At 53.5% G+C, this 14,546-nt stretch overlaps 1 protein-coding gene across 1 annotated transcript; it reads right to left on the reverse strand.

Annotated features, from left to right (window-relative positions):
• Positions 1-2,327: 2,327 nt before the first annotated feature.
• Positions 2,328-9,535, reverse strand: LRRN4 (leucine rich repeat neuronal 4). The gene is made up of 5 exons (XM_081148956.1): positions 9,347-9,535; positions 7,687-8,338; positions 6,375-6,579; positions 5,050-5,187; positions 2,328-3,634 (listed from the first exon to the last, which is right to left on the reverse strand). Exons 2-5 carry the CDS (start codon positions 8,327-8,329, stop codon positions 2,422-2,424), a joined length of 2,199 nt encoding a protein of 732 aa, XP_081005082.1. The 5' UTR covers positions 8,330-8,338; positions 9,347-9,535; the 3' UTR covers positions 2,328-2,421.
• Between the last annotated feature and the right edge of the window lie 5,011 nt (positions 9,536-14,546).

Genomic DNA, 14,546 nt, shown 5'->3' on the forward strand with positions numbered 1-14,546 from the left:
GGAATGATAGGGACACCAAGGATTGCTGGCAGCCACCAGAAGCTAGGCCAGGGGCATGGAACAACTCTCCCTCCCAGTCTCCAGAAGGAACAAACCCTGCTGTGGTCTCTTGATTGTGATTTCTGGCCTGAACTGTAAAACAATAAATTTCTGTTGTTTTAAGGCACCTAGTATGTGGTAATTTGTTAGGATAGCCACAGGAAGTGAACATAAATGCTAATGTAGAAAATTAAAATCTAGAAATATGACCCCTGTTATAATTATATAAAGTTATATAATATAAAATCACTTTCCCCCCTAAGATTGTATAAAAGCGGAAAAGGGTATAGTAAGGCACATTCCACACACATACACATCACGAGGCGTTGTTTAATGCAACTGGGAGCAGAGAGTCGCTTTGGCCTCTAGCTAGAGCCTTGAGGTTCTCTTTTGCTCATTTCTTCCCCCTGAAGTTCCTGAAAGAACATTATGCTTCCTTAAAAAAAGGTCAGAGTTCCTTTTTCCACTTGGGTGAAATGCAATAAATACCGACTTTAAAAAGGAGAGCCTTTCCTGTCTTTCACAAATGTTCTGAGAAGACCCTGTATTTTTTTTAAATTGAATTACTGGGGTGATATTGGTTAATAAAATTAGATGGGTTTCAGGTATACAATTCTATAATGCATCAACGGTATATTGTATTGTGTTCACCACCCCAAGTCAAGTCTCCTTCCATCACCTTCTATCCCCCTAGACATCTCTTCTACTTCCCTTTACCCCCATTCCCTTCTGGTAATCACCATGCTATTGTGTGTGCCTATGAATTTTTGTTGTTTTTGCTTCATCACTTCGCCTTTTTAACCCAGCCTTGCAAACCCCCTCCCCTCTGACAGCTGTCAGTCTATTTTCTATGAGTCTTTTTCTATTTTGCTAGTTTGTTTCTTCATCAGATTCCACATATGAGTGAAATCCTATGGCACTTGTCTTTCTCTGACTGGCTTATTTCACTTCGCATAATACTTAACAGGTCCATCCATGCTGTCCCAATAGGTAAGATTCCCTGATTTCTTATGGCCAAGTTATATTCCATGGTGTAAACGTACCTACCACAGCTTTTTTATCCCCTCATCTACCGATGGGCACTTGGGCTGCTTCCAAATGTTGGCTGTTGTAAATAATGATGCAGTGAGCATAGGGGTGCATACCACAAAAGACCCCGCATAGCAACAGTGATCTTGAGAAAGAACAAAGTTGGAGGAATCATGCTACCTGATATCAAACTATAGCACAAGGCCATAGTAATCAAAACAGCATAGTACAGACATACGGATCATTGGAGCAGAACAGAGAACCGAGAAATGAACCCACGCCTTTATAGTCAGTATCTGACAAAGGCAAAAGCGTACAACGGGGTAAAGACAGTCTCTTCAATAAATGGCGGGGAAAACTGCACAGGATACATGCGCAAAAATGAAACTAGGCCACCTTCTTACACCACACACAAGAATAAACTCAGAAATGGATTACAGACCTCAATGTAAGTCACGAAACCATAAAAACCCTAGACGAAAACAGGCAGTAAAACCTCAGGCATTTCTTGTAGAAATATTTTTTCTGATCGCCTTGGGCAAGAGAAACAAATGGAAACATAAACAGTCGGGACTATATCACACTAAAAGGTTTTTGCACAGCAAAGGACACCGTCCACAAAATGAAAAGGCAGCCCACTGACTGGGAGAACATACTTGTCGGCGACACATCCGATAAAGGGTTAATATCCACAATTTATAAAGGAAGCATAAAACTCCACACCGAGAAAACAAACAGTCCATTTTAAAAATGGGCAAAGGACCCGAAAAGACTGCGGTTTTAACTCGAACGCTAAAAGCACATTTTGCCATTACCCGAAATGCAACTAAGAAAGCGGAAGGCCTCGGCGCCGCCAGCGCCCCGCCCCGCCAGGCGCCCGGGGAGCGCGCACTGCGGCCGGCGCCCGGGGGCGCCCGTGCCCTGCCGGAGCGGGACCACCGGGCACCTACTTCACTTAGAGCCGTCCCCTCGACTCGCTAAACGACTTGAGGGCGTCACTTCGAACACAGTGTAAGAGGCTGGGTTGTGGAATTTTCTCTCTCGGGGCTTCCACACACGGTTCTGGACACTGAAGGGCACTGAGAGCTTTAAAAAAACAACGCGGCCGAGCGCCCAGCCCAAGAGGAGAGGTCTGAGCGGGCCGTCAGGTTTCTGGAAACAGACACAGTGAAGCTGGGGAGGGGCAGCCCCCGGCGTGGGCACCTCGGCCCGGCGAGCCCCGCGCGCCCCGGCGGTCCTGGGCCTCCCCGGAGCTCCGCGCGGACGGGGCAGCGCTGGACCCTCGGGATCTCCTTTTTTGCGCGCAGGCAGCCAGTCCCGGGGCCCAGCGCGCCCGGCGGCGGGGCAGCCGAGCTAAGAGCAGGGCTGGGGCCTCGGCGGGGCCTCGAAGGCTGGGTTCCTGTAGGCCACCAGGTGCGTGTCGCAGCGCCGCGGGCGCGGGCCCCGGCCCCGCCGGCACAGACACGCGGACAGCAGCAGGGTGCTGAGCAGCAGCAGGCCGCAGGCGGCGCACAGCCCCGCGAGCACGGGCGCGAAGCCGCGCTGGGTGGTGAAGGCGGCGCACGGCGCCCGGCCGCCCGCGGCGCGCGGCGGGCTCAGCCCCGCCCTGTTGGCCGCCAGGACGCAGACCTGGTAGGTGGTGCCCGGCGACAGCCCGTAGAGGGGGTGCTGCCGGGCGGTGGCGTAGATGTCCCCCACCACCGACTGGTTGCCCCGCCAGCCCTCCGGGGAGTAGCGGATCTGGAAGCTGCGCACCACCGAGTTGGGGGCGCACCAGCGGACGAGCGCGGACGTGTCCGTGGTCTCCGACACGCCCTGCAGCCTGGGGGGGTCGGGGACGGTGTCTTCCTGGCTGAAGCCGGGGCACCGGCACCACGAGCGCCTCTGCAGCTGAGCGCACGGGGTCTGGAGGTGCTTGCAAGGGTGGTAGTCACAGGCGACGTCCTGGGGAGGCGCGCCCACCTTCTCCCGCTTCCCCGCCTCCTCCTCACCGGAGTCATCATCCAAAAGCAAGATCGGGATTGCGCCCTCGGGAGGACTTGGGTGGGGAGCCTGCGGGGCGGCCTGGGGTGCGCCCCGTGGGTCCCCGGAGGCAGGGGAGGGACCCAGTTGTTTGCTGGCCGGTGGGGCGGAGGCAGCTGAGATACTCGCGTCCAGGACAAGGCGGGCGGCGAGTTCTCCGTGCCGTGTCCTGGCTGTGCCTGCAGCCCCGGGGGGGTCGCTGGCGCGTCGGGGAGCTGCTGTGGAGATGGTGGGGGAGGCGGCCCCCTCCCCGACACTGCTGCGTGACCGCGCAGCTGCTGCTGGGGTACCCACCGGGTGGGAGGGGGCCTTGGTCACGCTCTGCGGGCCTCCCACAGCTTGCGTGGAGGGGGCTGTGCGCGGCGGGGTGAAGGAACCCTGTGTAGATGGTGCCAGGGTGGAGCGGAGAGGGGAGGGTGGGTTGGAATCCAGGAGGGTGGTGCTTTGGGCCCAGTGGCACACACTGGGCAGCTGGGACAGCACTAGAGGGGCTGAGAAGGTCCCGGGGGGTCCTGCAGCTGGTGCGCACACAGTGTCTGCTGCCCTAGAGGGGAGGTCAACCAGGTAGAAGTTAATTGGCATCAAGACCGATTCTGCCCAGGCTTTGAGTACCGGGCGCAGACAATCCCTCCGGCTAAGCCTTGTCAGCACGTCTGCCAGGCACCCCGGGTACACACTAGCCAGCATCGCCTCACTGCCCTTCGGGGCCACCTGTGGAGGAGGCTCCCATGGGGCCCGGGAGGAAATGGAAGCTCAGAAAGAGGGACCACCTGCCCAAGACAGCTGGCCAGCAAACGGCAGAGCCTGAACCTGGGCGAGCCCTGTGAAGGGCGGCCCAGGTTCTCTGAGTGTTCTCGCCTGTCTGCTTCCTGGCCACCAGTACTAGTCACAATACTCATACCGGCTAACATTTTCTGAGTGCTTGCCCCGTGCTAGGGACTACTGTTAGCTCTTGACTGTATCGATGAATTTAATCTGCACCGCCTTATGAGGTAGGCACTGTTATCCCCATTTTATGGATGAGGAGGTAGAGGCCCAGACGGGCTAAGGAATGCAGCCAGAATGAACAGTAGTCAGTGGTGTGAGGAGCCTGCACTCTCAATCCCGTCATTAATATGAAGTGAGACCCTTCACTGCAAAGGGCCTGGGTGCTTGTCTGTGGAATTAACATGAGGGGAGGGAGACAGACTGAGCGCCACTTGTCTCCAGGCTTGGGTGGGAGGTGAGAAGAGAACCCCCACAGGATGGGGGCATGTCTCCCAAAGGGAGCTGGTGGAGCTGGTTTGAGGGTGCTCAAGACCAGAGGTGTTCCCAGCCCCCACCCTATTCTGGTGGCTAACCTGGGCATGGCTCCCCACTGCAAAAGTAGTTCTCCCAGCCAAGAGCCAATGAGACCTCTTCGTGGGACTTCTGTCTGTCCCACAAGTGCTCTGTAAGCCCACCGGCCTTGGACTGAATGATAGACGAGGCCAGGCTCCATTTAGGGGGCTCAGGGAGCCCAGTGGTTAAGAGCACAGTTTTGGAGGAAGATAGATTCTGCCTCCTCTCCCCAGGAGCTGCCTGAATCTAAGCAAGTCTCTCCCTTCCTTGGGCCCCAATCTGCTCATCTGTAAAATGGGACAATGATAACCCTGTTTTGGCAGAGACAAGCTAACTGTTGACTCAGCCCATTTCTTTCTCCTACTGGGCATACAGCTAGATTACATTTCCCAGCCTCCCTTGCAGTTAAGCGTGGGATATGAGTGGGAGTGATGCACCCTACCTCCTGGTCTGGCCCATTAAAACCCCCATGTCTGTTCCTCCATGCTCTCTGTGCCTCTGGGTCCCTGAATGTGACTACATGGGGGATGGCCACCCTGCCCTACAATGCCAACTTGCCCAGCCTACTTATGTGAGCAAGACTTCAGCTCAGGGAGGATGACCCTCACCCCTCAGTCACCCCCTTTGTAAATGTGTTACCTGCTTAGGACAGTCCTCTTTGCATCCATGAGGAGCCAGGACAACTCACAGCTACAAGTGAGGGGGTTGCCAAAGAGGTTGATGGACAGGACCTGGGAGGAATTAAGGGTCCAAGGAGGGAAGGAACTCAAGTTGCAGCTGAAATACACAGAAAATCAATTAAGTAAGGCTTTTATAATCAGGTCAAAACCATCCCCAGAGAGTCATGATGCTGTGTGGGAAAGCCATTCTGGTAGGGGTTAAATGGTCTTACTTTGGGTAAAAATCTTAATGACCTTGGACTTCCTTTTTGTCATCATTTCGCAGATGAGGAAACTGAGCTATAGAGATGTTAAGTAACTTGCCCCAACTCACACAGCTAGTAAGTGGTGGAGTCAGGATTTGAGCCCAGGCAGTTTGGCTCCACAGCTGATGTCTTACAATGTTGCATCAGTCTAAAGCTCAAAAGAGGAGTCTGAGCCAGAGGTATCACTCTCACCAACATACCACCATGACCATCATTGTCATCACCGTCACCAGTGCACCACATTACCAACACCATCACGGTCACCATCACCACCATCACCATCATCATCACAGCCACCATCTACACCATTGCAGAGCACACACCCTGTGACCCGCACTGAGCTAAGTGCTCTGCATATCCTGTCTCCTTTCCCTTATGACAACCCCAAAGTGAAGTACTCTGGTGGGGTCTGGAGCTAGCAGAGAAAAGAGAGAAGCGGCTACACTGAGGGTGATGATGGGTGAAAGGTGCCTGCTCCCCAGGGCCCGCTGTGGGCTCCCAGGAAAGGAGGTGGCCTGGGATCACCTTCAAAGCGGTGCTGGCTGCCCTTCCTGTTAGGAGTCAGGAAAGAGTCTGGATATAGTGACACTTGGGACATCAACAGGCCAGAAGGCACCAGCCCTGGGTCCTGGCGGCAAGTAGGGCCTTCCTACCCTCTCGCCTTTCCTCCACCGACCCCTGGGAGGGCTGGCTTCCCCCGTGGAAGTCAGGTGGGTGGCGGAATAGAGCACGTGGTGGCCTCATCCCCTCTTCCCACTGCAGGTGTCTCGTCCTGGGCTTAAAGGGAACCTCACATGCATGGGAGTTTGGAGTTTCAGTGTCACTCTGGACAGGATTGGGCTGCATGGTTTCCAGGCTGGATGGTCTATCTGGGACCTGCCCAAGATACCACCCAAAGGATGAGGGAGAATAAAACCTCAGGGAGGACTTGAAGGAGCCATGGGAGGAAAATTAAGGTCTGGTATGCTCCATAAAATAGTCACACCTGTTCGGCCTAGTGTAACGGGCAGATTCAGCTGTGTGACTCAGAAAGACTTACTTCTGGAGCAGAAGGAGCTGTAGGCGAGGGGTGTCCTGGAAGATGTGCGTCTGGACCGAGGTAAGTGCCGGGGAATCTTGACAATCCAGCTGTTGCAGTTCAGGGGTCATCCTGAAAATGTCCCCCTCCAGGCTCCTCAGCCTGGGCATCTTCCTCAGGTAGAGGGAGGTGAGCTTGGGCAGGTCTCTGATCCACCCTGACCGAACTGAAACAGAGGGGAAATTGCCCACTACCCAGGGAGACCCCAGCCTAGGAGGCTGGCAGGGCATTACAGGAACACCATGAGACAAGGTGAGTCCTGAAGGTCATTGCTGAGCATGGGTGTGCTGGCAGCTTTAGGAATCTCAGAAGCATGGCACATTTCAGCTGAGAGCCAGCCCTTCCTTCCTTCCAGCCTGAGGCTGCTGAGGCCAGAGAGGATGACCGGCCCAAGGCCCAAGGCCACACAGCCGGGAAAGGACAGGGCCAGGACTTGAACCCAGGACACTGTCTCCAGCTCCCCTGCTGCCTTACCCTCTTGTTAAACTCCACACGGAAATACCCCAAACTTCACTCTGATGGCTGCCAGGAGTGGGGAAATATTTGAGGAAGGCAAGGAAAGGGGAGAGAAGGGCAAGGCAGGAGGAGGCCCAGAGGCCTAATTGTGGGTCCCTTCCCGTTTCCAGTTCTCGCTCTTTTCTTTCTTTGTCGATGTTGGAACAGGCGATTATACACACATGAAGTGTTTTTAAAAAAAATAATAAAACCAACCTTGTGAACCAGAGTCAGAACACACCAGAAACAGGAGAGCCGGTATTCTCAGCTCCTCCTGTGTCTTGTTGGAAGGAGTCAACATTTGCAGACACAATTTTAGCCAACCAAGTAGAAAAGCCCCCGAATTCATCCTCAGAGCTTCAGTGAAGGGCCTGTTTGGCTTTAATCAGCCTCAAAGCAACGCATCCACGTGCCCCTCTGCGGGCACTCCCTAGTGCTGCTGGGTGGCAGGCGAGCAGCTGGCGAGAGGCTTGGGCTCTGGACCCAGAACGCTTGGGTTTGGAGTTGGAGGCACCACTTAATGAGCTGTGGACCTCGGGCCAGCCACGCTCCTCTCTGGGCTTTGGTTTCCTCATAGGCAAAACCGAGATAATAGTTCCTTCCTCTCGGGACTCAAGGCATTAACCACCCCCGTATGGCGCTGGATCAGGAAATCTAGGCGGGGTTGCTTTTGAGCGGCACTGTGAGCGAGGCACCTGGGCCACCACCCGTCGAAGAAGCCGAGCCCAGGAGCACATGCCCAGCCCGCCTCTGAAAACCCTCGGCACCCAGGACTCACCCTGATCGAGGAGCGTGCCACTGAGGTCCAGGACTTCCAGGGTGGCCAGGGGCGCGAAGGCGGCGTCGGCGATGGCGCCCAGGGCGCCGCTGCCCAGCGCGGTGAAGGAGAGGTTGAGCAGACGCAGCGCCGGGAAGCAGGCGAAGGCCCCGGGCGGCAGCGCCTGCAGGGGGTTCCCCGCCAGCGCCAGCGCGCGGAGGGCGCCCAGCGCGGGCCGGGCGCACGGGGGCAGGGCGGCCAGCCGGTTGTAGCTGAGGTCCAGCGCGTGCAGCCGCGGGGGCGCGCAGGGGTGCCAGCGCAGCGTGGCGATGCGGTTGTGGCGCAGCGTGAGCACCCGCAGCTGCGGCAGGCGGCCGAGCTCCGCGGCGCGCAGGGCGCTCAGCAGGTTGTGGCTGGCGTCGAGGCTGCGCAGCGCGCGCGGCAGGCAGCCCGGCAGGCGCTCCAGGCCGCGGTTCGCCAGCGTCAGGGTCGTGGCCCCCGTGGCGGAAAGCCCCTCGCAGGGCGACGCCGTGGCGTTGCTGGCCCCGCTTCCCCAGGGGCACTGCTGGGTGAGCCGGAAGAGAGGGACCCCGTCCTGGGAAGGCCCTGCCAGGCTGAGGCGCCGCGCCCCGGGCAGCAGCAGCAGCAGCAGGGCCACCCACATGGTGCGCGGCTGGGGAGAGAACAAGGGGACAGCCCATTAAGTCCGGAAGAAATACCCCGAGAGAAGGGTAAAGGTGCCCCCTACCACCGGGTTTTGAGGAGGAGCCCAAGTCCTGGACGGTCCCTAGCGTGACTGAGTGTGCAGCGACTTGGACCCTGCCTGCTTTCTCCCTTCGTCTCCCCCACGCGCGCCGGGCACCTCCTGCTCTTCCGTCGCCCAGCGATGCCCTCGCCCCTAATGCCCTCTGATTCTGTGGCTGCTGACCCACAGGGACCTCCTGCGGAAGGCCTCGCTCATCTGTCCCACCTGGGCCTGAACCTCTCAGTACCCCATCCCTGAGCTTGAGGGGGGAAGGCAACCTGCCCTTCACGGCTGTAAACTCTCCAGGCGCAGACACTGCCACATAAACGTCTATGAATAAAGAGCATGGGCCTTGAGGAAGATTTTGTCAGTCCCAACAGAACTCAGCTGCCCCTATTTTCCCCTTAGAACTGCCCAGCCTCAGGTGAGTCCTGGTTTGCAGGTCACATTTTAAAATAAATTCTGGGGTCTCCTTCTTGGGAGGGCCCTCAGGGTTGCCTTCAGGGAAGCAAGGAGCCCCCAGACAGCTGTGATACTTGGGAACCTGGAGTCAAGCCTTTCCTGGTTCCAACAAAAGCCAGGGCTCCTGAGGTCAGCCATGCCCAGGGGGAATGGCTAAGAGTTGCCATGTGTGGAGTTTCTGGAGTAGCCAGGATTGCACAGGGAAGCTGGGAGGTCAGGTAGGGGTAGATCAGGCAGCTGTGGGCTGGTTTGAAAGCGGCAAAGCTACTTCCAACCAAGTCTTGGCCTCGACATCACTCCTTAATATTCCCGCATATCTGTAGGTGTGTATTCCTGCCCCAGCTATCTCTGCTGACCACTAGGTCTCTGAGCAACCATCCAGGCCCCCTATTGCTATTTTGGGGTCCAGGCAGTGAGAAAGAACCCGGAAACTGAGGCCAGGAATCTATGCATCTGGCAGTGTGTCATACTCACGGGACGCTGTCCTTTTGGAGTGTGGCACTCCTGGATGCCCCTTTGTAGTCTTCACTCTTGTCTTGGAGATCCCAGGAGCCAGTGACACAGCAGCTGAACTCTGAATTCCAGAGGGAGGCCTGTTTCCCAGATGCCCCTTCCCCCAACCCCAGCCACTGACAGGGCCTGAGATACCTCAGTGCCTGCACTGTCCTCCTTCCTCATTGTGGTCTTTAGCCAACACCCTCACTGCCTGTCTCCTCCTCCCACTCTGATACTGATCCTGCCCCTTTCCAGGCCTGGAACCTCCTCTCAGCCCTCCCCCATCTTCATCTCACCTTACACTGCCTTTCCAGGCCTGAGGAATGGAGGGAGTCATCTCTCCCCTCCAAAGTGAGGGTCGAGGGCTGACAAGCGCCGTGAGGCAGAGGTGACACTGTCACCTCTCAGGAATCTGATCCTCCTACCAGGTGGTTTCTATTTCCTGGGATACTTGGAGGGTGAATGGTGAGCCCGTATGAGGAGAGAGCCCCGTGGCCCAAAGGATGAAGGTCCCCCAGTCCGTAGGAAGGCCTGCAGAGATTTACAGGGGAAAGTGGCCGAGAGGGGTCTTCAGAGGAGTCTGGGAGCAGGGGCCGGCTCAAACCAGATCCAGGCGCCTCCAAGAATAATTGGTTTGGTTTCTATGGGACCCAGTTTGGTGACGGCGTGGAGGTTTGTTTCTTATATATTGCGACAATAAATAAAGTGATAGAAATGCAGAAAGAACATTTCTGCTTCATGGCGGGTTTACTGATCCCGGTTACCAAGAGCCCCAGGTCTCCCTGGAACTACATGAGCTTTATTTAGAGCCCGTCTGTTTAGAGCAGACAATGCCTTGCTCCCCCTGAGCTCTGAGACTGGTCATTTTGCCTGAGGGCCTTTGATCTGCACATCCCCTCCCCCCAGGCCCAGGGTTAATCATCCCTGTGTTGTGTACACAGACTCAAACCGGAGCTGCAGGGATCTTTCCTCCGGTCAGTGCTTATCTGAGCAGCCCTGAGGAAATGCAGGACACCTCTGACCTGTGGGTTGGGTTAACTGGATAATTGCGCGTCCCAGGGGATCTCCTTTTTTTGGCCTCCACCCAAAACCTCAATACTATCCTTCTAGCCACAGCGCCAGCAGGGCCCTTGCTGCTCAGAAGCATTTCTTCATAAGGCCTAGGTGGGGACAGGGAGAGGCCTCTTCTATACAGCCCTGTCTGGGGCAGCACAGTCACCACCCAGGGATCCCAGGCCCCAGAAGTAGAAACTCTGTGCCATGGACAGCATAGGGAGCCAAATGGGAGGCAGATGTCAAGGGACAGGTGGGAAGGTGGGGAGACCAGTGTGTGGGCCAGTGGGTGGCCTCAGGTGAGGCCCTTTTGCTTGGTTCAGTGGGCACAGAGAGCACCCAGCAGGTCAATGAAAACATCAGCTTCTCTCAACCTGGTCTACCCCAGAGGCGATGGACCACCTGAGACCAGCAGAGGTTTGGGGAGTTCAGGTAGGGCTGCCCAGGTGAGAGGGAGCCAAGTGAACAGAGATCCTGAGGAGGAAGTAAGTTGGTCCCCCATGGAGGGCTATAAAAGAGGACCCCAAGGAGCAATGTTGGGGTGCTACTCTTAACACCAGTTAGGGAAGGGGTCTGGAGAGGGCCTGGCTGCAGAACTCCCCTGAGGTCATTGCCCTGCACTTGCCCGGAGCCCCAGGCCCTCTGAGCCAACTTCTTGTGTCTGCTGCTTGCTGCCTAGCTCACTAATGGTGGCAATGGCCTGGCCTGGACTGGACAGGCTGACCTGACGTCTGAGCTCAGCCCTCTGGACTGCTCTGTTGTTCTGGCTCCGCTCATAACAAACCCAAGTAGGCACATTCTGGGCAGGCTGCCCAATTGGGCTTTTGAGTTGGGGAACCTGGTGGCAGACCCTGCATGGCAGACTTTGCTTACCAGTCTCATCCAGGTGGCAGGTTTCCTCAGTGGGTACACTCTGCTTGTCACCACCACTATCCCCCTTTTTAATTTTATTATTATTTTAAAAAATTTCTTTCCTGATCTCATTGTTAACCCATTCATTGTTTAGTAACGTGTTATTTAACCTCCATGTCTTTGTGTGTTTTTCAGTTTTTTTCTTGTGATTGATTTCTAGTTTCATTATAGTCAGAGAAGATACTTGATATGATTTCAGTCCTTTTAAATTTATTGAGACTTGGTTTGTGTCCTAATATGTGGCCTATCCTAGAAAATGTTCCATGTGTGCTTGAAAAAATAGTATATTCTGCTGCTTTGGGGTGAAATGCTCTGAAGATGTCAATTAAATCCATCTGATCTAGTGTGTTATTTAAGACCACGGTTTCCTTGTTGATGTTCTGTCTGGAAGATCTATTCATTGATGTCAATGGAGTGTTAAAATCTCCTACTATGACTGTGTTACTGTTGATCTGTTCCTTTATGTTCATCAAGAATTGTTTTACATATTTAGGTGCTCCTATGTTGGGTGCATAAATTATTACAAGAGTTATATCCTCTTATTGGAGTGTTCCCTTTATCATTATGTAGCGTCCTTCTTTGTCTCTTAGTATAACCTTTGTTTTAAAGTCTATTTTGTCAGAGATAAGTATTGCCACCCCAGCTTTTTTCTTTTCCATGTGCATAAAGTATCTTTTTCCCTCCTTTTACTTTTAGTCTGTGTGTACCTTTTGCTCTGAGGTAGGTCTCTTGTAGACAGCAAATACATGGGCCTTGTTTTCTTATCCATTCAGCTACCCTGTGTCTTTTGATTGGAGCATTTAAGCCATTTACATTTAAAGTGATTATTGATAGGTACATATTTGTTGCCATTTTATTCTTTTAACTATGTTCCTCTGTCATTGTTGTTGTTCTTTTCCTCCTCTTCCTCCCCTCCCGCTTCCTCTTCTTCGAGAAGGCCCTTTAACATTTCTTGTAACACTGGTTTGGTGGTAACAAACTCTAGCTTTTTTTTGTCTGGGAAGCTCTTTATTTCTCCTTCAGTTTTAAATTATAGTCTTCCCGGATAGCGTAGTCTTGGTTGCAGGTCCTTGCTTTTCATCACTTTGAATAGTTCATGCCATTCCTTCTGGCCTGAAATGTTTTTGTTGAGAAATCAGCTGACAGTCTTATGGGAGCACCCTTGTAGGTAACTAACTGCTTTTCTCTTACTGCTTTTAAGATTCTCTCTTTGTCTTTAACTTTTGGCATTTTAATTATGGTGTGTCAGGCTTCAGGGAAGGTGCGGGTTGTGACCCCTACCCCAGAGCCATATAATTCAGTCTGTCCCAGGTTTTACCCAGCCCTCAGAGGGTGGAGCCACTAGGAGTCAATAGGTGGGGCCACCCACCATCCCTCTTTTTAAATTGAGCACTTACTACAGTCAGAGCCTAACACTATATGCATTATCATATTGATTCCTCACCAGGTTCTGACTATTATTCCCATGCTACAGCCAAACTGAGGCTGATTAAGCTCTGGAACACACAACTAGTTAGTCTGTAGTTAGTCTGTCTGGCTTAATCACAGCTTTTACATTGCCTTCCATAAGCTTCAGCATTTCACACTGTAAGATTTCCTGTAAGTCCAAGAGAACTTTTCCCAAATATTTAGACAGACCCAAATCATAGGGGAAGTCAGGACAGTTGGGAAAGTTTCTTTCATAGTTGAGCAGCTCATTCTCAGAAGAAACAAAGCCAACTTCTTGGGTCCCTGTGGAACCAGGACTGAGGCACGTCTTGGGAAGGCACCACCATCTTCTCCAGCCCTTTCTCTTCCAGCACCTCTGGGAGGTCAGAAAAATGTGACTAAAGTGTTTGTCCCCTCTGGACATGCTAACATGCTGTAACAAAGTCCTGAGGCCAAAAGTATGTGTCCTCCAAATGCCATACCACACCAAATGCCATGCCACCTCCTGCTCACCATTGCTTTTTACCCAAGCAGCAACCTCTACCTGAGTGCTCTTCCCTTTGACCACCTTACTCTCCATTTCAGTTCACTCTGCCATACCTGCTATGGGTTCCCTCAAGAGTTGATCCTGAGATAAGGACTCAAGTGCAGGTAGTTTATTTGGGTGGTGATCCCAGGAAGTGTGGAGAGAAAGGAAGGATGGAAGGGAAGGCACTGCAGGTGTGTTAATGAGCAGGACACTCAATCCCGTGGGGACCCTCTGAGAAACTGTAGAGCATACCTGAGGATTGGTTTATCAAGTCGCAAGAAAGGGGGCCTATTTACCCACCAGCTTCTGCTTCTCCTTGGCTTGAGGGGTCTTCCTGTGGCTTTAACTCCCTGGCATGCCTGGCTTGCTTTGAGCATGGATTAAGCTACTCCAGGGAGGGCTAAGGGGATGGGCACAAGAGCATCTGCTGTAGCACTCTTCAAGATTTCACCCAAGCCCTTGTCAGTGTGGCTCAGTTGGCTGGGCATCGTCCCATGCACTGAAAGGTTGCCGGTTTGATTCCCAATCAGGGCACATGCCAGGGATGCGGAGGCAGCCGATGGATGTTTCGCTCTCACATGGATGTTTCTCTTTCCTCCTCTCCCTTCTTCTCTCTCTCAAAATCAACTTAAAAAAAAATCTTTTGGAAAAAAAAGATTTTACCCAAGCACGCCCTCCTTTGGTGTTCCTTCCCAGGTGACTCAGGCTAACTGCCATCAGGTGAATTGACATGGCCCCCTAATTTAGGACTAAACTTCCTGAGAACTGGGCCATGTTATTATCCTTGCTAGCCCAGGTGCCCATGGTGCAGTCTGGCACTCAGGACAGATGTTCAAAAATGAATGAGAAGAGTACATGGTGAGTCAGAATGCCCTCCATGGTGCCTGGGATAAGACAGGACTCACAACAGTAAACTCAGTAAACAGTATATTCAAATGCCTGATATTTGTAGCTCAGGTCCGTGAGCATCCAAGCCTTGAGAAGGGCTCCGGTGAGGGTTGAGCTGGGGGCATGGTGGGTGGACTGAGGGCAGAGGTGGAAGGAGAGAAGTTTCTAATCCAGATTCCCAGCACTCTCATGGATCTTTTAGGGAAAGATCTCGTGGAAGAAGATCACAGGGTTAGAGTGTTAGGAAAACCATAGCCTGCAGAGGGGGAAAAAAGCCAGTGATTATATACTTGGCCACATTTCTCTTTTGGACTTAGATTTTAAAAAATCAGAGTTGTTGATCCTTGGCGCTAGAAGTGACTTTAAAAC

This window comes from Miniopterus schreibersii, assembly GCF_964146895.1.
Source record: "Miniopterus schreibersii genome assembly, chromosome: 10".
Taxonomy (NCBI): domain Eukaryota; kingdom Metazoa; phylum Chordata; class Mammalia; order Chiroptera; family Miniopteridae; genus Miniopterus; species Miniopterus schreibersii.

What these genes read in the sequence shown, in the direction of transcription:
- LRRN4 (XM_081148956.1), bottom strand. Translation starts at nt 8,329, where the DNA reads ATGTGGGTGGCCCTGCTGCTGCTGCTGCTGCCCGGGGCGCGGCGCCTC. An exon ending in TGGCACGCTCCTCGATCAGG is followed by an intron (nt 6,580 to 7,686) that starts GTGAGTCCTGGG and finishes CCTCTGTTTCAG; the next exon opens with TTCGGTCAGGGTGGATCAGA. An exon ending in CAGCTCCTTCTGCTCCAGAA is followed by an intron (nt 5,188 to 6,374) that starts GTAAGTCTTTCT and finishes TGTGTATTTCAG; the next exon opens with CTGCAACTTGAGTTCCTTCC.